Genomic DNA, 21,775 nt, shown 5'->3' on the forward strand with positions numbered 1-21,775 from the left:
CTATTGTTAGGGATATATGGGAGATCTTGCAGAGCAGAGGGTGGGGAGAACTTTGGAGAGGAGACATCACAAAGAACCTTGCACAGAGGGCAACACAGGAGGGAGAGGAAGTGAGTACCTTGGAAAGGAAATCTTTGGTAAGGGGACAGGGAAGATGGGGGAATATTGGGCTTTTAAAAACACACCCCACTCTTTGTGACACCCTCTAAGATGTTAGGAAACAGTGTTTCTTCCAAACCCATTTGGAGCTCTTCTATTTGGAAGGTACTGATTTTTTTCCTCCTGCTTTGTGTTCTAATGAAGCAGAAGACAACTCTATCTGTTGACTTCCTTGTTCATGTATTAGGTGCACAACTCTGGAAATTGTATTTATTGATTAACTGTTCCTATGGAGCCAGCAGTTTGTTGTGAACTGGAGCTTACCTGGGTATATTTAAAAACACTATACATTGGAACTTCAGCTCCTGAATCTTTGGGGTCAGGTCTGTTCCATCGCACTGCAAAAACCAAAGCAACAGAACAAAGAGGGATTTGTAAATGGGGTCTCGGACAGGATAATAATTGCTGTTACCCCATTTTGTAACAACCTGCCCAAGAATGTGGATCACATTTTAGAAATACCCATCTCTCTATAGCATAGTTGCTGGGCACCATTCACTCTCTGTGAGATAGGGAAGGGTGTGTTACCCAGTGGGCAATAGTCATGTATGTAAATTCCCAAAGGCTTTCTACAAAATGTGTTTCAAATGTCACGGTCAAAACTGAAAGTAACAATCAATGGTCTGGTGTGATTAGGTTTGTGTTTTCACAGCACTCCCTCCCTCTCTCTCACACACACACACACACACACACACACTCCATCTGTCTCACTGCACAAAATGATGCCATGCTTTCCTATACTTACCACAACTTTAACATGTTTGGATAAATCTCTGGAACTTCTCTGCAGGAAGTCTGAAAAGGCTGCCTACCAGACATATGAAAAGGGAGGGAATTCAAATCAGAATTTTTTTTATTTGAATGATCTACAGCTTCTTCCTTTCACTTTCCTTCCTTTGCATCCCTCCCCAGATTCTGCCACCACATACCATCCTGCGCTAAACTCTTTTCTTTCCTGCTCCCATTGACAGAGAGTTTTAGCCCAAGTTTCTTCTGTTAGCATCCAGTCAGCAGTGCATGTTTCAAATTCTCAAGAGTCCTTTGAATCAGAGCTGGGGGGCGAGGACACAGAAGGGAAGATTGGTCCACTTGTTTTGCTGCATTAAGGTGCTGCACTAAGAAAAAGCACTCCACTTTGGAAGATTTACCATGGAACACCCTTGTGCACCCAAAACATCATGCAAATTCTTGCTCTTGTTCGTTTGTTTGTTTTTAATGCATAAGGCTTCTGGGTGTGGTGACAGTGATAGAATCTGACAGCGGAAAGACATGTATGACGGCAAGTATTATCTAGTCAATGACCTCCTTTCCTAATTACACCTTAGAATAAAGCTGAAGACCGTCCACTTCCCTCCTTGATAAGAAATGGTCATCTGATTTGCATATTCATGTATGAAAATGAGATGCTCCAAATAGCAGCTCTCTGTCCTCCTCCTCTCTCTAGCTCCAAGTCAAGGAATGCTCATCAGGGGCTGAAAGATATGGTCAGCGATTTTTCCTGTGCACTAGCAACTTCCCCAGTAACTTCCATATCCAAGTGCTGCCCACATATGAAAATAAATGTGAACACAACAGTGAAGCGCTTGCCAATCTGCAGCAGCGGATTCAGGATATTATCAGTCCTTCTTCCAAAGGCTGTAGCACTCTTCTGAACTACTAACTATTATAGGAAAATAATACTTCAATCCCTTTCAAACAGACATGGGGAGGCATTGCCAGAAGTACCTGGAAGCAAACTATGTACTTTTAAAGGTAATGGGCAAAATAAATGGTCATAACCCTCAGGAGTGAAAGGGAGAGGAAGGGGAATAAATAATATATAATTTAAATAAATAAACCAAGGCCATTCTGTAAAATCCATTCACAACTCACCCCAGCATAAAACATTTTATTTCGAAAGCGACTGTTGAATTTCTCTGGATTTGCTTCTGTAAAAGAAGAACAAGGAAGAAAACAAAGTTGTCATAAGGGAGAAAGTTAGCAGCGCACCCTTGCTGTTCTGAGAAGTTTCATTCCAAGCTTTCCTGGAGGCAAGAAGACAGATTTACAGCCTTGGCATGCTGCTAGCTTTCAACCCATGATGGGGAAAAGGCAAGGGAAGTCTTTATTTTCAGCACTATCTACATCAGCAACCCTAAAAGAGCAATTCCATGCATACTGTACATGCACCACCCATTGGTAATTAAAAGGTGAGAAATGTCAAATGAACTTTTACTTTGCAAGAATCTACCCTCTGCGCTATTCTTTGCTAGTAGATTTCTATTTAGTGTAGCCCCTTTTTGGTGTAAAGTAGAGTGGATGAGGATAAGGGCAGACAGCCCCCAAACCATGATTCTCTTGAGGGAAATTTACCACAACACCACCTTAAAGAGTTACATTGTCTGTCTCATGACCCCACCATAAACTTCCAACAGCACAATCACAACTTTTCAGTGACACCAGTACACACTGTACACTGAGTAGATCTCCGTTTGGATTATTCTAAATCTCATGAAACATTTGAAACAAAACTGAATGATTCATAGATTTTAAGGCCAGAAGGAACCACTATGATCATCTAGCCTGACCTCCTGCATATTACAGGCCATAGAATTCAACCTAGTGATTTCCATACCTAGCCCAACAATTTGTAGGTAAAGTACAGCCTAATTAGAAAGATAACCAATTTTGATTTAAAGATTCTAAGTGATGGAGAATTTATCACATACTTAGTAATCTGTTTCCAATTATTAATTACTCACAGTTAAAACTTTTTGTCTTTTTTTCCAGTTTGAGCTTTCCTAACCAACCACTGGATCTTTTATGCTTTTGTCTGATAGACTAAAGAGCCCTCTACCATCCGATATCTTATATGATGGAAATGGCTCACCTTGATTATCATGCACATTGTAAGGAGAGTGGTCAGTTTGGATGAGCTATTGCCAGCAGGAGAGTGAGTTTGTGGGGGGGGTGGGGTGAGAAAACCTGGATTTGTGCTGGAAATGGCCCACCTTGATTATCATGCACATTGTAGGGAGAGTGGTCACTTTGGATGAGCTATTACCAGCAGGAGAGTGAGTTTGTGTGTGTATGGGGGTGGGGGGGTGAGAAAACCTGGATTTGTGCTGGAAATGGCCCACCTTGATTATCATACACATTTTAAAGAGAGTGGTCACTTTGGATGGGCTATTACCAGCAGGAGAGTGAGTTTGTGTGTGGGAGGGGGGAGGGGCGGAGGGTGAGAAAACCTGGATTTGTGCTGGAAATGGCCCAACTTGATGATCACTTTAGATAAGCTATTACCAGCAGGAGAGTGGGGTGGGAGGAGGTATTGTTTCATGGTCTCTGTGTATATAATGTCTTCTGCAGTTTCCACAGTATGCATCCGATGAAGTGAGCTGTAGCTCACGAAAGCTCATGCTCAAATAAATTGGTTAGTCTCTAAGGTGCCACAAGTACTCCTTTTCTTTCTGAATAGCTATTTATAAGAGTGTGTTTAAATCACTTCCTAGCCTTCTCTGTGATAAGATAAATAGAGCGCTTTTAATCTTCCATTGCAAGGCATGTTTTCCAGCCCACAAACCATTCTCATAGCTCTTCTCCAATTCCTCTCTAATCCTTTCTAAAATGTACACACCAGAACAGGATTCCAGCAGTGGTCTCACCAATTCCATATACAGGAACTCCTCACTTAAAGTCGGCGCAGTTAACATTGTTTTGTTGTTGATCAATTAGGGAACATGCTCGTTTAAAGGGGCGCAATGCTCCCTTATAATGTCGTTTGGCAGCCACCTGCTTTGTCCACTGCTTGCAGGAAGAGCAGCCCGTTGCAGCTAGCTGGTGGGGGCTTGGAACCAGGGTAGACCAGCAGCCCCCCCATCAGCTCCCCGCTCCCCTAAGTTACCTGTGCAGCAGCCGCCCAGCAGGCTATCAATTGCAGTCAGTTCAGCTGTCCCTCCCCCTACTGTCATGTGCTTTTTCTGCCCTCTGCCTTAGAGCTGCTCCCCGAGCCTCCTGTTTGCTGTGCAAGGAGAGGGAAGTGGGGGGCTAATATCAGGGTGTCCCCCTCCCCTCTGCTCCTGCACCCCGCTTACCCCATTTCCATAGAGCGGGGGGGACAGGACAGGGCTCAGGACGGAGGGAGCTTCCTGGCAGCAGCTGCCATCTCAACTTGCTGATCTACTTAAAAAGGCAATGTACTTAGAGTGGGGTCAGAGTACTTAAAGGGGCCTTGTGCATCTCTCTCTCTCACACACACGGTGTGTGTCTCTGTCTCTGTCTGCCGTGCTGTCTCCCCTCCTTCCATTCGTGCTGCCTTGTAGAGTGGGAGGCTACATTAACAACAATGAATTAACCCTTGAGGGCTCAGCTGATTGCTAGTTCGTCATTTAGCAGTAAGGCAGTCCCTGGGAAATATCCCACCCTCTGACTTCACCACCTCAACCAAGCTTCACAATCATCATCGCTGTGTACCAGTATTAAATTGTTTGTTTAAAACTTATATTGTGTGAGTGTATGTATATATATAGTTTCGTCTCTGTTGAAAAAAATTTCCCTGGAACCTAACCCCCCATTTACATTAATTCTTATGGGGAAATTGGATTCACTTAACATCGTTTCACTTAAAGTCGCATTTTTCAGGAACACAGCTACAACGTTAAGCAAGGAGTTACTGTACATAGGTAATATCACCTCCCCTACTCATGCATGATGATTCCCTGTTAATCCATCCAAGTATCATGATAGCCCTTTTGACCACATCATCACACTGGGACCTCAGATTCAGTTGGTCGCCTATAAAGACCCCCTAAGTCCTTTTATGAATCACTGCTTTCCAGAATACAGACTTCCATATAGTAGTGTGACCTACATTTTCTATCCGTAGATATACGACCTGCACTTGCCTGTATTAGAAACACATGTTTGATTGCACTCAGCCTGCCAAATGATCCTGTTTGCTTTGTTGTGGGTAAATGTCAAATGCAGGACTCTACCAAATCAATACATTCCTTGTCACATGTTCACAAATCACTTGTTTTGTTGCATCTGCAAATCGCATCTCTGTTTGCATGCACCTCAAACAAGTAACTGGTCACATAAGCACTGAAGTCACCACTGAAAAGGCAACGTTCATTAAAAGTAACATTTGAGACACTTACTACCTAGTCTACCAAAGGGAAATACTCATCTACCTTAGAGGGCAGTTACATTTCCACACTGTGAAATGCCCGAGTGGACTAGGGAAGTTCAAGTCAGTATCTTTATTTATTTTATTTACTTCATGATATTTTATATCATTAACAATAGCTCTGAATGCAGGAATGTGCATGCACGTTCAATTTATTGGACCAAATTCTGCTTTAATGAAACTAATGTAAACCCAGAGTAATTCCACTGATTTCAGTGGAGTTACTCTGGATTTACACCAATTGTAAATGAGATTAGAGTCTGACCCATCCTGATTATCTCCATAAATAACACGTGACAGAGGAAATTAAATGAAACCAAACACACACAAGACAACAATGACACCAAAATGTACGCTTTAAGCTTTTCTCCCCCTATAACACACATAACTCATTTTGTAAGTTTTTGTGTTCAACAAAGTGAGAAAATAACTGTGCCAGCTAGAATGGGAACAGCAGATGCATGTGCTTTGCAAGCTTCCCCATCCACACATACCCACACACAGATTGCTCTGTGAGTATTTTCTCTCTCATCTAAATTTTTAAAACACTGGCATGTCTGGAATAACATTCATTCTTTATGTAGCTCTACAACTTAATAATTAAGTAATGCTTCCACTAAGAAAGAGGGTAGCCATGAAACTCATCTATACTGTATATTTGCAAGCACATTAGGAATGCATAGTGCTGTCATCATTTCATTCCTGTGCCCTTCTGTGGCCCTTCATTATTATTCCTGAAGCTTACAGCAGTCTTAAACATTATAAAATATGCATTAGCTCATTCCATCAGGCATTCAGCTCTTTATTTAGCATGGCATGAGGGTGCTATCTTTTTACTTTTTTAATGGCATTGTTATAGTATAAAAATGAGAACAAGTGAGGCTTCCGTTCAAAACCCACACAGCTAAATCAACAACATGCTGACCAAGGAAAATTGAACAGCAGCTCTGGTAATATAAATATGCTTACCCAACACATGTACATAATGTTCTGCCTGTCAAGCCAAAGCTCAGCTGTTTAGGCATATTTGGAATTCTGAGTTTCCGGCAGGACACAATTTTCATCAGTATGAAGAGAAATAAAGTGATACAACAGCCCAAGCTAGAACTCCTGGGGGATTTTTGTGGATTATTATGAAGGCCTGTTTATTTCCTTACGAAAATAGTGGATCTAGGGCTCAGTATTGTCCAACTCAACCCAATAATCCTATACCATAGCCTTTCGTAATAAGTCTCTCTCTAGTTCTTCTGTACACATGACTTTACTACTGTTGCCATCCACAACTTCACATCCCTATCACTCCCTCTCTAACGCCCCCCCCCCCACACACACACACACTGGGGGAAAAATTTGTACCCAATATAAATTCTCTTTTTCTCTCTGCTGTTTCCTTATTTTTGTCCACATGCCCTCATTCTGGATCAACACAAACCTTTTATAGCATCTACAGCTCCCTTTAACATCTCCTTTAGAAGCTTCAAAACTTCAAATATCTCCCCTCTTATCCTCTTTTTCTCCCATGAATCTCAGCTCAGCTTTTCCAACCAATTTAGTCAATCTTGTTCTATCACCAAAACCTTTTCTATTTCTTCAGTATCCTTTCTTCAGTGTGATGGACAAAACTGGACACATTTGTCCAGCTGTGGCCTAATAAGTCCTTCAGAAACTAGTGCTAGAATCATTCTTCACACGTTTTTGTCTGGGACAGAAGTTTATATGTTTCAGCATTCTCTTTAGATTTTGGGAAACAAGTTGTCATAGCCAACCCTAACTGAAATTCAGAAGCCATTTGTCCATTCCTATGCTTCCCACTGTTAAGGGAATTAAGAGTTCCTCTCACCTCGGGATTCATGGAATTCCAGCGTGACATGTGCATCAAATCCAAGGCTGAAGTAATTATTGAAGACACTGAGTGGAAGCTGCAATCAAAGACCAGAAAGAAAACATAGGAAAATGTTTTGATATAGTATGCAAGAAAAGAAGACCAAACATTTCATGTCATCCCTCAAATTAACAGCTTCTTGAAAAGCTAAATAAGGAGAGAAGAGAAAGCTGTGGGAAAATTTATATGCAGAGTTGCTATGAAGGCTGGAAACAACTCGCTGAAGATAATCAAATGCAAAAATGAAAGAACACAAACACATCTGCAGTGCTTTATGGTCACATAAGTGACTCTGTAAACATGACATCATGGGGTTCCCTATTTATACTCTCTCAGCAATCTCCTACTTAACATGTCAAAACAAAGATTCTCCTAACTGCTGGCACTACAAGCTTAGCATGGCATCTGAAAATCAAGCTGTGTTCCTTCTGCTTCACACATCAGCAGCAGCAATAAAGATCCTGGATTCAGAATTCGGCTGGTAATTCTGTTGATGATGCATGAGGCAGACTAGAGCACATCTGGCCCTTTCACTGCTATATTGGCTCTATTAGGCTGACAGGAAGGAAAGCTAGAGTTCAGTAAGTAAACTTGAAATTGTAACTCAGAAAAGGTAGAGGGGCTCTGTGTGCAGGAACGAGGAGTCATTTTCACAGAATCCCTTTTCTGGCTATTGCCTTACTTTAAAATAATTGCAGATTAAAATAGGAGAGAACAGAAATACAGCTCCTCCCATGACAAATATTGTCTCACCTTCCAACTCGCAGACCAAACAGGAGAAGGTCAGTGACGTAACGGGACCACACAGAGGGAAAGGGATGACAACTTCAAAAGACAGAAGCTAACAACTCATACACAACACCTTGCTTAGAGAACAGATACACAACTGGTATCCACTAGCAGCAGCCCAAAGAATATATATATGCTTTGTGGTTTTTCAATCAGTTGAGGACTGGATCATTTCGCACCACAGCTAACAAGGCAATGGGAAAAAGTAATAATCTAACAAATGAGATGCCACAGATTTTCACCCTTTGACCCAGTGAACAAGGAGTTTGTTCAAGTGCTCAGATATTGAGCATTATGAGAGACAACAAATGGGCAGCATGCTGTAACCGTGATCTACTTCTGAATGTGGTGACATCTATAAACTTGTAGTAGGGGGAGACGAGAGTGGAAAATGTTTTCCTGTGTCTTAGAAATCCCAGTTTGCATCCTCCAGGCTCTCTCTGCTGTAAAACAGGCAGCTCTAACCTTACGTGCCCCGTCCTCGATTTCTTCCTGTGGCAAATCAGGGTTTCGTTCCACCTGGAGGTTCCAGCGGTCCAACTGGACAATAGTCCCATCTTCTACATGACAGAGGATCTTCGAGACAGGCTCATCGGTGTAACCCTGGAAGAAGAATGAGCACCACCAAAGGCTCACTAATGGACACATCACGTCACATGTTAATTACCTGACTGAGACACCAGTGACCGTGCCATGCCAGATCTGCATGAAGGAAGTTTGCATGAAATCCACACTAAGTCTACCTAACCGGTTCATAAATGTATGTAGACTGTGGATGAACCAGGAACAGGAAGTTTGGCAAGCAACTGTTGAGAACTACAATCTCTGACTGGCACAGTAAGGCCAATGGTATATGGAGGTGACCTAACAGACTTTACTAACAGTGCCACGCCCTCTTCTGCAGTCCACAGGTCCTACTGACCACAGGTGTCAAGATTCCGTACACACATGCAATAAAATCCCTGCCCCAAATTGTTCATGAGATCTTGCCTTGTTTCATCACAAACCTGAAACGCAGTATGGGTTTGTGAACCTTTGGGCAGATGCAACCTGAGTTTCACATAAACCTTTTCATAGATGTCAGAGGGGGTTTGATGGTTTCAACCACAAACCATGCCAAAACGTGTTTGTTTCAGATGAATTGTGCTTTCACTTTTCAGGCTTGCATAAACCCCAAACCAAAGCAAAACTCAGAGGGTACAAATCCATAAGAACCAAAAACAAGCAAAAGTAGCATTCAAGAAACCACATGCAGCTGCTGAAATTCACACAGCTCATTTGCAGGATCTGGGCCAAAGCAAGCACTAGTTATCAGAGCAGCTGAGGTGCCCTGTATTTTACTTCATTGTGTGGGCATCATCCGATGAAGTGAGCTGTAGCTCACGAAAGCTTATGCTCAAATAAATTTGTTAGTCTCTAAGGTGCCACAAGTCCTCCTTTTCTTTTTGCGGATACAGACTAACACGGCTGCTACTCTGAAACCAATGAATAGCTGGTAAGTCACACATAAGAGGGTACTGGAGTCAGTGCTTACCCCTCCCCAGTTGAGGGTGCGAGCAAGGTCATTTCCAGTGCCAAGGGGAAGGACGGCAACAGGAGGCTGGGGGCTGAGCTGTAGCTCATCCAGGATGGAGAGGATCCAGCCCACCTGCAAACAGAGAACAGGAAAGGGAAAGGAATCAAATTGGGTGGATTTAAATGGTGAAAGAGAAAGAAACAGACTAATAGAGTTTATCCTCATCACACAGATAGTCAAGTGATATTAGTGGGAAATGCAGAAATGAGCACTGCTGAAAACCAACCATTTAGCCACCCTTCCTCAGCTTCCTCTTCTGCAAAATGGGGATAACAGTATTTATTAGCCTGCCTCACAGGAGTGTTACAAGGAGCAACTGGATGTCAAGTTGTATATAAATGCTGATTATTAAAAATAATGAATGGGCAATATTTATTGTTATATTGATTTAGCAACAATCACTTCCACCCTCTCCCTGAACAGGAAACAAAGCACCTAGAATTATGGACTTATATTTATACCTGACTGAACATTGCTTTGAGGTTTTTTTATTGAAATTCTTGTCATAAAACAAAAGACCTCCTTGGATTATCTTATGCAGAGTACTAAGAAACATAAAGCAAAACTAGACAGCGTTTTAAAAAGCTGAATAAAAAAAAATAAGTTAAAAATTACTAAGAGCAAACCTCTGAAACTCATCCTAATTATTTTTTCACAGTAACAGCATTGAAAGTAAGGGTTAAAGGGCACTGTACCACTGGAGATGCCATTCTTTAAGTGAGGCACAAAACCAAGGTCCTGACCATTTATGGTTACCAAAGATCCCAAGGTACTTTTTGCAAGAGTGGAAATGTTAGCTTTGCTGTCCTGGTCAAATTCCTGCTTGAGCTCCAGTAGCTAAAGAATTCTTGTTTACTACTGAGGAGCGTTGCTTTGTGCTGTTAAACGGCTTTCAAGTTCTACCAATAGCTGTGGATCAGGGGTGTGTGGTACTGGAAGTGATGCTTGGAGGTACAGAATTTTTAAAGGACTTTCTGCATTTCTTTGAGCTGGAAAGGGCCATATTAGAATAATGTAGAATTTACACTTTAAAATGGTGGTATGGGAAACACAGTCACTGAGGGCCAGATTTTTTAAGGTCTTTAGGCACCTAGTGGGATTTTCAAAATGGGCTAGGAGCCTAACTCCCATACCTTTAAAAATCTGGCCCCTGGTGCTTAGAATAGGAGATGGAGTCAGGAAACCCTAAGCTGAAATCCTGGGCCCATTGAAGCCAGTTGGACCACCACTCTGCCATTGACTTGCTATCTAAAATTGAGCAGGTCACTTCATCTGTGCCTCAGTCTCCCGGTCTGCAGAGTGGAGATATTATTAAATCGCCTTTGTAAATTGCTTTGAAATGATACATAAATTGGTTCTATTTGAGTGGTAAGCCTTATTATTTAGTTTGACCCAGTCTCTAAATATCCAACAGCAATCTTGGGGTTAGGCGTGGCAAGGCCTACCATCTTCTGTGAACTGTGTGATGGTGAAAGGAGCAGAGACTGACAGCTCTGGAGCCTACAGCCTTCCTGAATCCCCCAGGAAAGGGAGAGCAAGCAGTGAAACTGGAAAAGCTACCGCCTTCTGTTTCATGTCAGCAAGGCAAAGTGATATCTGGTCTCACTGAATATTCACTGAGTCCATCTGCGCAAGATTTTTCATTGGCTTTTGGGACAATGAGATATTAATTTGTTTCAAATTTAACAGCCACAAAGATAAGAGTCTAGAGTTGTTCACAGTAATGCAAAGGTACTGCCCCCTATTGCTCATACTGTGAAAACAAGAGTTGGTAAGAGCCAATCGAGCTGCACTAATTTTTATATTAAAATTCTGTGGGCCTAGATTATCTCACATTATAGTTTCAGCTCCCTTGGATGGCAGACTGCATACATTTGACAAATAAATTGGAAAAGTACCTATTTTCACTGCGTCCCCCGCTAAAACGGTATCCTATAGGTTCTGGAGGAAACAATCCCTAGTGAATCACAAAAGATATCCCTTTGCTGGACCCTAGCAGGTTCGCTCTTACTTTCTCTCCAACTGTGAAGGCACCCTTCCATTAATATGAATATGCACTAAGGCTGGGATTTTTACATGGGCCTAGGGAGATTAGACACCCAGTTCCCCCTGAAACTCAATGGGAGTTGGGGGCCTCATTCTTTAAGGCTCCTTTCATATCCCCGCCTATGTTCATTATAAACCGTTCCAACAGATTCGACCCCCAGTGATATAATTTCTCAGCTTGGGTGGCAGAGTTCTGTCATCAGGGTAGCCCCTACACTTTATATACCACCCTTGTGGAAATGCTATCTCAGAAGGGACAGTGCGATGTCATACACATTGGAGTATGACAAAATCACAGGCAATATTGAGAGAAGCTGATTATGAAGAAGAAAGATTCTATATTGGCTCACAAATAGGCTACATCTACACTAGGAAGTAGGGGTGTGATTCTCCTCCTCACATACATATGCTCCCCCAAGCACTCAGTGAGCTGGCAGTGTAGCCGCAGTAGCCCAGGGAGCAGCAGCAGAGACATGATTGAGCCGTGCCAGACACATATCCACCGATTTCAGGGGGGGTTGTACGTGGCATGGCTTGGCCACATCTCCACTGCAGCTACCTGTCCTACTCATACTTATGCAAACTCAATGAGAGCGAGCAGGAGTATGCGTGTATGAGCAGAAGAATCACAATCATATATATAATACTCAGCACCTACATACCTTAGATATTTATATGGTCCTGTCAGTGTAGAATCTGAGCACCCCACAATCTCAAATTTAGAGATCCTCATCACACCCCTGTACTATCCCCATATTACAGATGGGGAATTGAGGCACAGAGGGACTAAATGACTTGCCCAATGTCACACAGAAAGTCTGTGGCAGAGCAGGCAATTGAACCCAGGTCTCCCAAGTCCCAGGGTAGCACCCTAACCACTGAACCATCCTTCCTTTCATGCACAGATATCAAAATACTTTACAAAGGAATTGGGAGAGGAACATACAACTTGCCTGTAGTCACAAAGGGAGACAATGGCAGACATCAAATAGAAACTGGATCTCCTGACTCCGAGCCACGTACCGTGGGCATAGTTGGGCAGGACAGAGGACATTGCCCCCCCCCAAACTGCAAGCCTTGGACAGGCATGGAGTTTGCCCCCCACCACCACATATGGCCCTGCTGGTCTGACTGGAACTGCCCCCCGCCCTAAATACAGAAGTCAAACTATGCCTACGTCACATACCCTTCCCAGTGGATCATCAGTTTTTGTATATCAGCAACAGTCAGAATGGTGATACAGCAGAAGAAAAGACCAGCAAAAATGAATATTGTTCAGTTGTAAAAGCTGCTTAAGGGTGAAGGAAGCTTTTTTAGGCATAGTTTAACAAGCATATTTTATGCATAACAAGTATGTAATCCACAAATATTATAACAGATAGCACCTTACCACCAGATATTCTTAATCGGGGTGCAAGGGAAACGTTGCAATATATTTTATCATGTTGAAAAGTCTCTTAATTATTAATGTTCCCTTCAAGCAGATACTGGTCTGAGGTCTCCCTTGCAGGGGCTTTTTTGTCCAACTCTGTCCTTTCTGAGTTACTGGAGACAATCATCGAGTTTGACATGAAACGCACAGAATACCTACCGTTCCATCCCCACCGCAGGCCAGGATTCGCAGGTTTGGCACTTTTCTGTACAGTTCGAGTCTGGCAGGGGAAATGAAGGGGGAAGGGGAGAGTCGTAAGGAAGAACATAGGATGGAAGTGAGCAATTAGAAATACAGTGACTGCAATAAGGGATGCTTCACTCATAGACAATAAACAAAACAATGGAGGCAGTTGTACATACCAATGAAAAAAATATTACAGAGTGCCAATTTTATCACTAAGTACAGTTACTTCAAGGTGTAGAGTTCAGTATCAGAGATAGGCAGTGGGATGGAAAGAAAATCTGCCCTTACAACAAAAATGCTGCATGTTTGGAACAACTACCAGCCACTGCTCAAGAAAAGTTTACACCTGGAACAGCAAGGATGCTGTAGATCAGGCTGTGGCTTTCAACCTTTTTTCATTTGCAAACCCCTAAAAAATTTCTAATGGAGGTGCAGACCCCATTGGAAATCTTAGACAAAATCTGTGGACTCCAAGGGCTCTGCAGACCACGGGTTGAAAACCGCTGCTGTAGATTAAGAATGAAGTGCCCCAGCAACGTGGTGTGGCCGAAGCTTGAACTGTGTCTGCCTCAAATAGTTTTGGTTCAACCAGTGCTGATAGTAACTCACTTTCACCAAAAAATTCACTCCAGTATCTGACACTAGTAATGCAGATCTCAGTCCACTGTAGAAAGAGACTGCAGGAGATTGTTAGTTATCCTGGAGCACCCTCTACTGGTACTGAAAAAGGCTACAGGGCACAGGTGTTCTCATATGAAAGCTTTTCCATAAGTTAGAACTTCACCTCTTAAGAGCTTCATGCTTCATAATTCATTTTTCATAGATTTCATGTTTGTTCCATGTGCTTTGAAACGAAACAGCTTACTTTCCTTAAAGCAGTAATGTCTTTTGACTAGTATGACCATAGTAAATAGTATACTACCAAGGGTTAAGCGATATATTAGGCCTCCTTTCCCAACTGATCGCTCAATTACTCAATTCAGCAGTAATTCTCCATACAGAGTCGTGGAACTTGGTTTTGTGGAAGAAAATTAAATCCAATTGCTGCAGATATGACTATGAAAAACGAAAAGCCTATCGGGAAGCAAGCATGGGCTGTTTCTTCCATGGCTCACCAGGCCTTATTCAATTGGATTAATTTTGGTTATTTAAATCTGCAGTCAAGCTGAAAGGAGAATTTCTCGCTCCAGCTCAGAAGCTGGAAAACTTCTGATTTTCTCCTTGTATAAAGCAAACAAACCTGAAATTGAAAATCAGACTGTAGGTTGAAAACGCAAACACTCACTTTCAGGCCTACTGAGAGTCCCGGCGAAAGTAGGGGTAGGGCTAAAGTAGGAATATAGCCCTTGCATTCGGGGCATTTCTCCTGCCAGCTCCCCTAACTCCCACTATGTTTCCTCTAGACGGCTAATCTCCCTCTTACTTCTGAAACAGATGATTATATTGTGGAGGCACACACGGATCAATTGGGTGTTTTTCTGCTGTGTATACACAACCGCCTTCCTACTAAGCATATTGGTGGGTTCCAGTCCAATTATTAAGCTGGCAGGGAGAGCAGTCTGCTAGAAGTTTGAAGGTGTGCAGCAAATTTCATATCACCAGCAGGACTGGAGGGAGCTGAGGAAATGGAGAACAGTTACAGGTTTGGTGGGAACAAGGTAGAACAGAGGGAAAACGTAAAACTGGAGAAACAAAATCCCAATTTCCTCCCAATGTTGTACAACCTCCTCTACCTCTGAGTGAAACTTGACAACTATGAATTTAGCAGGGATTCAGCCATCACCATGGTGTTGTCTAAACTACAGAAATTTACCTTAATAAGTATTTGCTCCTCAAACAATTGTAACACACCTTGCATACATACACAAAAGTGCTCCAAAGAGAGTTGCCACCCACCTGGGTTTTATCCGGAGAGTCCAGTCTTTGGTTTTCTGTGTCTGGTTGCCATTTAGGGTTGCCATGTGCCTGGTTTTTAACCAGAAAGTAGCACCCGCACCAAAAGTCTGGTTACCGCAGGGCTAGGGGAGGTGCCACATCACTAACCTATGGCAGCCCCTGCTCATCTAGAGCCATATCCTACTTGCAGGCAGGCCCCTTGAGACAATCCAGCGAGTGATGGGGAAAGAGGAGAGGAGCTAGCAATGGGGATGGGGCTTTGGGAGCAAGAGGCGGAGCCTCAGGGGTTCAGTTACAAGCAATTAGAAAGGTGGCAACCCTAGCTCCAAAGAGTTTTTAGTGGGGCTAAATACCATGTAGATTATGCTTCATCAGGGAATAAAGACTGAGCTGAATTATTTTAGTACTAATTGTTTTAGGGACAATGTAGATATAGACAAGCTGAAACTAGTCCTCACATTACCATCCCACAGTGCACTGATGGCCTTTCAAAGTCTCCCAGAATGCAGTGTTGTTGGGAGCTGTGCCAGCAACTCTGGGATAGGTAATCAGAGAGCTGAACTGGTTTAGGACAGTGCTAGTGTGGGTGTGGAGCTACCCTGCAAGGTTTCAAAGCACAATTTAGCAGGGCTAGTGAGGATGCACTAAGCCATTTGTGCTTAAACCTGTGTGATACAAGTCCCATTAGTTCCGTTACTGGTGTTTCATTTCTGTAGTGCGGATAAGGCCAACAACAGTTCATCGTATTTCTTCACCACTGGATATTCAATCTGAGATACCAATAATTTAGTCAAAAAGGAATGGTGATAAAGAATAGCTGTGATGAAATGATACGGGGATGGCAGATGACCATGGTGAAATGCAATCCTGATGAAAGACCACACAACTGAATAATGTGGCTCCAGGTACGAGGGACCCTGGAGTATAAATTGAGGAGCTGATTCTCATTTACACTCAAGCCCTTTTACTGTGCTCTGACCAACTCAACTTACACCCACTTTAAGGCCTCATTACACTGCCAGAGTGGTAGGAAGGAGTCCTGGTGTACATGAGAATGAGGCCCTGAAGTTTTGGATGTACGGACAATAAAAACTGGGAATTGTATCTGGTTTATGTTCTGCATGATCTTCAGAAAGGAACGATTTACAAATAATTAAATAAATTAAATGCCTCTTTGTTGGGTAACAGACAGAGACGCGATCATTTCCAGCCTCCCTCATCAATGAAAGGAAGAACTGAAATCCCTTGTCAGCCAGCCCCTACAAAAGGGAAGACCTGCTTAGCTGCCTGGGGGAACACTATGAGGTAAGCTTTGCCAGCACTGTGCCTGTGGCCCAGGGAACTAAATTACTACGTGGGCAGAGATGGTTACATACAGTTGCCACACCTGGAGAGCCACATCTGGTCCCCTGTAATGGATAACTGTTAGAAAAAGGTCAGCCAGCATGTGGCTGATGACTTGGGTACCCAGCAGAGATTTAGGCATGGTGCTTTGTTCAATTAGGCTGCCCCATGACTACAGGAGTCTGACCACCCATCCTATGTACTAAGGAAGGTCCTTGATTGGGTGCTGAATGCATATAATAAGAAAATGATAAAAACCTTTTGATCAGATAAAAAATGTTTTAGAGCAGCAATCATATAACATATCAAACAGTGTGATATGAAGTATGATTTTGTATCATGACTAAAATATGATATCCCTTAATGGAAACTTTTGTCCTGTATTTTTCATATATACTTGTCCTGTATTGCCTTGAAAAATAGCAGGTCACCCCATTCTTCAGCTACTCCCTTACCATAGGAAGTGCCATCTCTAACTATATCATTTCCAGACTTAGTGTTTTATTTCATTATTTGGCAGGGCTCTTTCAGAAAATACAAATCACCTTACAACAGGGACACCCACAATTTGCCCAATTGAGGTGGCCACTTGCCAGGACACAAAAGTTCACACCTAAATAGCATGCAATAGAACAGATTACACCCTCCCACCTTTATTAGGGTGGTACAGTTCATGGAGGTTACAGGTTTCAGCATACAGTGCTCCCTCTTGATTAAAGTGAACTCCACTCCACTACATGGAGGTTACTCAGCACCAAGATGAAGCATTGCAAGCTGGGCCCTGGAGTCTCCACACATCTATATAAAAGAGGCAATGGCAAAAAAATCCAACCCTAAATTAACACAAAGTTAAGGACGCTTGGTGGTATATTGTCCCATTTCAGAATACTGAGTTGAGCAAAAACTTAAACTTCTGAAAACCAGGAAATGCACAATTAAGGTGCAATCTTAACTCTGCCCTCTTTCAGCCATGCCCCAAGATGCCCTGTTAATACACAAACCTTTACTCTGCCACCACACAGTTAATGAAATATACAAGCTCATCCCCTCCCAACTACTGTAGTTCTCCCTCCCACTTCACTAGCAGTAAATGCAGCTCCCTGAAGTGTTCATTCTCTGCTATTCAAAATTTCTATTACTCCCCCCACCCCCCCCATAACTCAACTGAGGTGCCTGGAGTGAAGGAAAACTATGTTACAGTGGAATGGTGTTCCTGGCTGTGTTTCAGAATGGTTGGAGGGTGAAGTTTGTGGCAGGGCCAGTGATAGAAATCACAGGCAAGGTTTCTGTTCCAAATGACTGACAGTTTTATGTTTGAGAGAAAGATCCTCTGACCCTGTCCAACAGATGTACCCCATCTCCTAGAAACAATGAAGTGCCAGAGCTTGTAATGTTTCTATGCCATATAATGCACATTTTGCAGTAGGCCATGAACCCTTCAATTTCCCAATTAATATTCTTCTAACCTTATTAATAGATTTTGAATTGCCACTGTAGCAATTAGACACTGAGCCAAATCAGAGAAAACTATCACAGCTCCTGGACTGATGAAGTCCAAATCTGCTCTTATATATTGTATGTGGTGCACACCAGGAATAATGCTCAGATCATTTCAGCCCAGAGTGAATCACCGTACTCTATGATTGATCAAACCTCTAAACTCACCAGTTAGACATTGCAGAGTGGATAAAATACAGGCCCCCAAAACTACACCAATGGAGGCTACCTCTCTCCACCCAAATTAGCCTGTAGTTAGCAATCCCCATGTCACTCATGGTGTACTCCTTGCTCTCCTGAAAACTTTGGGAACCTCATGATCCAAGAATCACCCAGAATCCACATTAGCAACCCTGGCAGTGCACATCTTTCTCTCCCCTCAGCACTCAAGGTACCTGCATTGTCACGTGTATGAAAATCGATAGAGGTCTATAAAATCTTGACTGGTGTGGAGTAAATGAATAAGGAAATGTTATTTGCTCCTTCACTTAACACAAGAACTAGGAATCACGCAATTACATTAATAAGCAGCAGGTTTAAAACAAACAAAAGGAAATATTTCTTCACACAACACACAGTCAATCTGTGGAACTCATTGCCAGGAGTTGTTGTGAAGACAAAAACTATATGAGGTTTCTAAAAAGAACTAGATAAGTTAATGGAAGATAGATCCATCAATGGCTATTAGCCAGGGTAGTCAGGGATGCAACCCCGTGCTCTGGGTGTCCCTAGCCCCATTTTTCCGGAAGCTGGGAATGGGGGACAGGGGAAGGATCACTTGATGATTACCTGTTCTGCTCATTCACTCTGAAGCACCTGGCATTAGCCACTGTCAGAAGACAGGATACTAGGCTAGATAGACCATTGGTCTGACCCAGTATGGCCGTTCTTATGTTCAGTTCCAAACCTCCACCCTGTGTGTCTTTAGAAACACTACATTAATCTGCCCCAAGATCAGGAAGTAGCCACTTGCTTTCCTTCCCCAGCCAGAGGCCAGTAAAATATAGATTTTCTGAAATAACCAATCCAAGGCTTGCCTACCACCCGTCCTCATTTCCCAACCTCTCTGCAGCCACAACCCCTCACCCTGTCCCTGATTCCCCCTCCTCACCCTCAACACACACATACACCCAAAGTCCCCTGTCTCCGGCTCCTCCCCACCTGATAAAACAAAAAAATTGGTTAGACTGGCTGCTGACTATTCTGCTTTGTTCATAGTAAACCTCCACATAAAATAAAAACATGTTGTCTTAGAACAGAGACAACTTGTAGCAAACAACTTATTAAATCTGTATTGCACAGATGTACCAAGAATGTCAGTGGAAGGTGCTCATCAGGGGCAACGGCATCAGCACTTTCCCTCAGACTACCCAGGCAGGCATTAAGTGGCTGCATAGAAACTCTCTCATAATCTTCTACTTTATTGGAGTGGTTTCAAAATTCTCACAGGGTTACTGGTCTAGTCAGTCAGTGAGGCAGGCCAGGCCGGGGAGGAGGGAAGCTGTAGACATGATATATCGTACTTTTAGTAAGGCTTTTGACAGTCACACATGACATTCTCATAAGCAAATTAGGGAACTGTGATCTAGATGTAAGGTCTATCAAGTGGGTGCACAATTGGCTGAAAAAACGTATTCAAAGAATAGTTTGCTGTCAAACTGCGGTCCCACAGGGGTCTGTCCTGGGTTTGGTACTATTAAATATCTTAATTAATTACTTGGACAGTGGAATGGAGAGTATGGTTATAAAATTCGCAGATGACACCAAGCTGGGAGGAGTTGAAACACTTTGGGGGACAGGATTAGAATTATCCTGAGACAAGAATGAACTGTTAGTTGAGGAGGTTTTCTACAAAATACTTGGGAGAAGAGCAACACAAATAGCCACCTCCAGACCTAATCTTTTGAAGCTTGCCCCCAAGGAAGGGACCTTTGAATTACTTATTCCTAGGATCAAAAGGCCCAAATAGCATAAAGGAGTAACTCCCAGATTCACAACTGTTATGAACTTTTGACCACAGAGGGGTTTGAAGGATTGTTCACCAGCCAGAGCCCTTATTGCAGCTGGGGTGATTCCTTGTAAGCTTATTACCATGCATGTAGGTTCTTTCATTGTTTTTAATATGTTTTTTCTGTAATCCTCTTTCCTTAAGAATAAATGCACTTGCTTAGAAAGAGCTGTGTGGTAACAGCTATGGGCAGTTATGCTGTTTGTAGTCTCTGAGGAAGGAAGGCAAAGCAGGCCTGCTGAGACAGTCTGCCTTGCTAAGTAATAACACAGTGCAGCAGGGAACTGTCCAGCCTGGAAAAACCCCAGTTGGCAGGGAGAAGCGAGTCTCCACCCAAGAGAGGTGATGGCTGGGCAGCCGAGATTTTGAGAATAGGTGCTTTTGCTAGACCATGAATGGCAAATACAGATGTAATTGCCCTGAACTGCAATACCCATCACTGAAGGTTTTTAAGAACAAGTTAGACAATATTTGTCAAATATGGTCTAGGTATACTTGGTCCTGCCACAGCATAGAGGGCTGGACTAAATGACCTCTTAAGGTCCCTTCCAGCTCGGTATTTCTATAATTCTGTGTGCACGGTAAATGGGCCCAGGGCCCCCAGATCCTGGCTCACACATGGGGGCAGCAAGAGGATCTCAGACACCACCAGTGGGGCATGGTGTCCCATATCTCAGCTCATATGAGGGAGGCAACAAGGGACCCAGACCCTCACTAGAGGTGTAAGAGCCCCCTAGATCTCGGCACACATCTGGGAGGGGAAATTGTGGGGTTGACAGATGCCCCTGCTCCTATTCTCCCCCCCCGTTCTCCTGCCACTCACCCCCACATCTCCCTTCCCAGTGTTCCTCCACTCCCTCCACCCCCAACTCTTCCCTCACCTGAGCCCCCTCCTCTCTCACCCCTCCCTATTTATGTCCCTTCCATAACCCCACCCACTGACCCCTAATACCTTTCCCCTCCCACCAAGGATTCACGTCTCATTATTTTACTTTGATTACATCCCCTCCAAAATAAAATTGCCACTCATGACTCACAAATTGAAGCAACTTCCAGCCACTCAGTCTCAAAATCTTTTTGTTTTAAGTGGGGGCTTGTGATTAATTTATCCTTCCTTATGATAACTAAAGGGTCAGGTCACAGCCATCAGTTTCAATGAGGTCTGTGCATCCAGTCATTAGTACCTGTCAGTTTAACAGAACAAGGCAGCAGAAGGAAACTGTTTTTGCAGGGCCTGTAACTTGGGAACCCATTGGTCAAATAATCCCAAATTTGGATCACTAATGCTACCCCATGCCCCCATGAGGCACACCAAAATTTCAAAGCAATCCAAGTAACCGTCCAGATTTTAGAGCACTTACAAGAATTGAGCTTTAAAGCATGTAAAATCGTGGGAATGGGAAACCTCTAGCTGTTTTACTGTAGTGGTGCATGCAAACTGCACAAAATGTACATTTTCTTAAACACCATTCTCAGTTTGGGTCTCCCAAAGATTTAGTGGGTGCCATGCACGACCTTGACTGAGACCACTTTGACCCATATCACATCAATAGCTTGATCTATAGCTCTCTGCACAAAAACAACCCACACAGAAGTTTTTGGAAAATGAAATGTGCAGTTAAGCAAGTACTTAAGTCCTTTGCTGAATAAGGATGGACACAAGCATGTGCTTAACTGCATTGCTGAATCAGGCTCTAAACAGCGGGTCACACTTTGATAAGCCTGGCCAATCTCCCTATTACTATCAGGAAGCCCCATCCAACCTACCCTTTGCCCACATACTTAACAAGCAA

The 21,775-nt window shown here is 43.0% G+C and overlaps 1 protein-coding gene across 1 annotated transcript in view; it reads right to left on the reverse strand.

The window, feature by feature from the left end:
* DGKI (diacylglycerol kinase iota) overlaps positions 1-21,775 on the reverse strand; it is a gene marked incomplete at its 5' end in the record, with an annotated part of 284,785 nt that overhangs the window by 112,897 nt on the left and 150,113 nt on the right. The window contains 7 exons of the mRNA XM_084617560.1: positions 424-497; positions 905-967; positions 2,032-2,087; positions 7,167-7,245; positions 8,463-8,600; positions 9,532-9,645; positions 13,211-13,271. Of these exons, the coding sequence (XP_084473686.1) occupies positions 424-497; positions 905-967; positions 2,032-2,087; positions 7,167-7,245; positions 8,463-8,600; positions 9,532-9,645; positions 13,211-13,271 (585 nt within the window). The remainder of the gene's footprint in view (positions 1-423; positions 498-904; positions 968-2,031; positions 2,088-7,166; positions 7,246-8,462; positions 8,601-9,531; positions 9,646-13,210; positions 13,272-21,775) is intronic.

This window comes from Lepidochelys olivacea (assembly GCF_965140295.1).
Source record: "Lepidochelys olivacea isolate rLepOli2 genome assembly, chromosome: 1".
NCBI classification, from domain to species: Eukaryota; Metazoa; Chordata; order Testudines; family Cheloniidae; genus Lepidochelys; species Lepidochelys olivacea.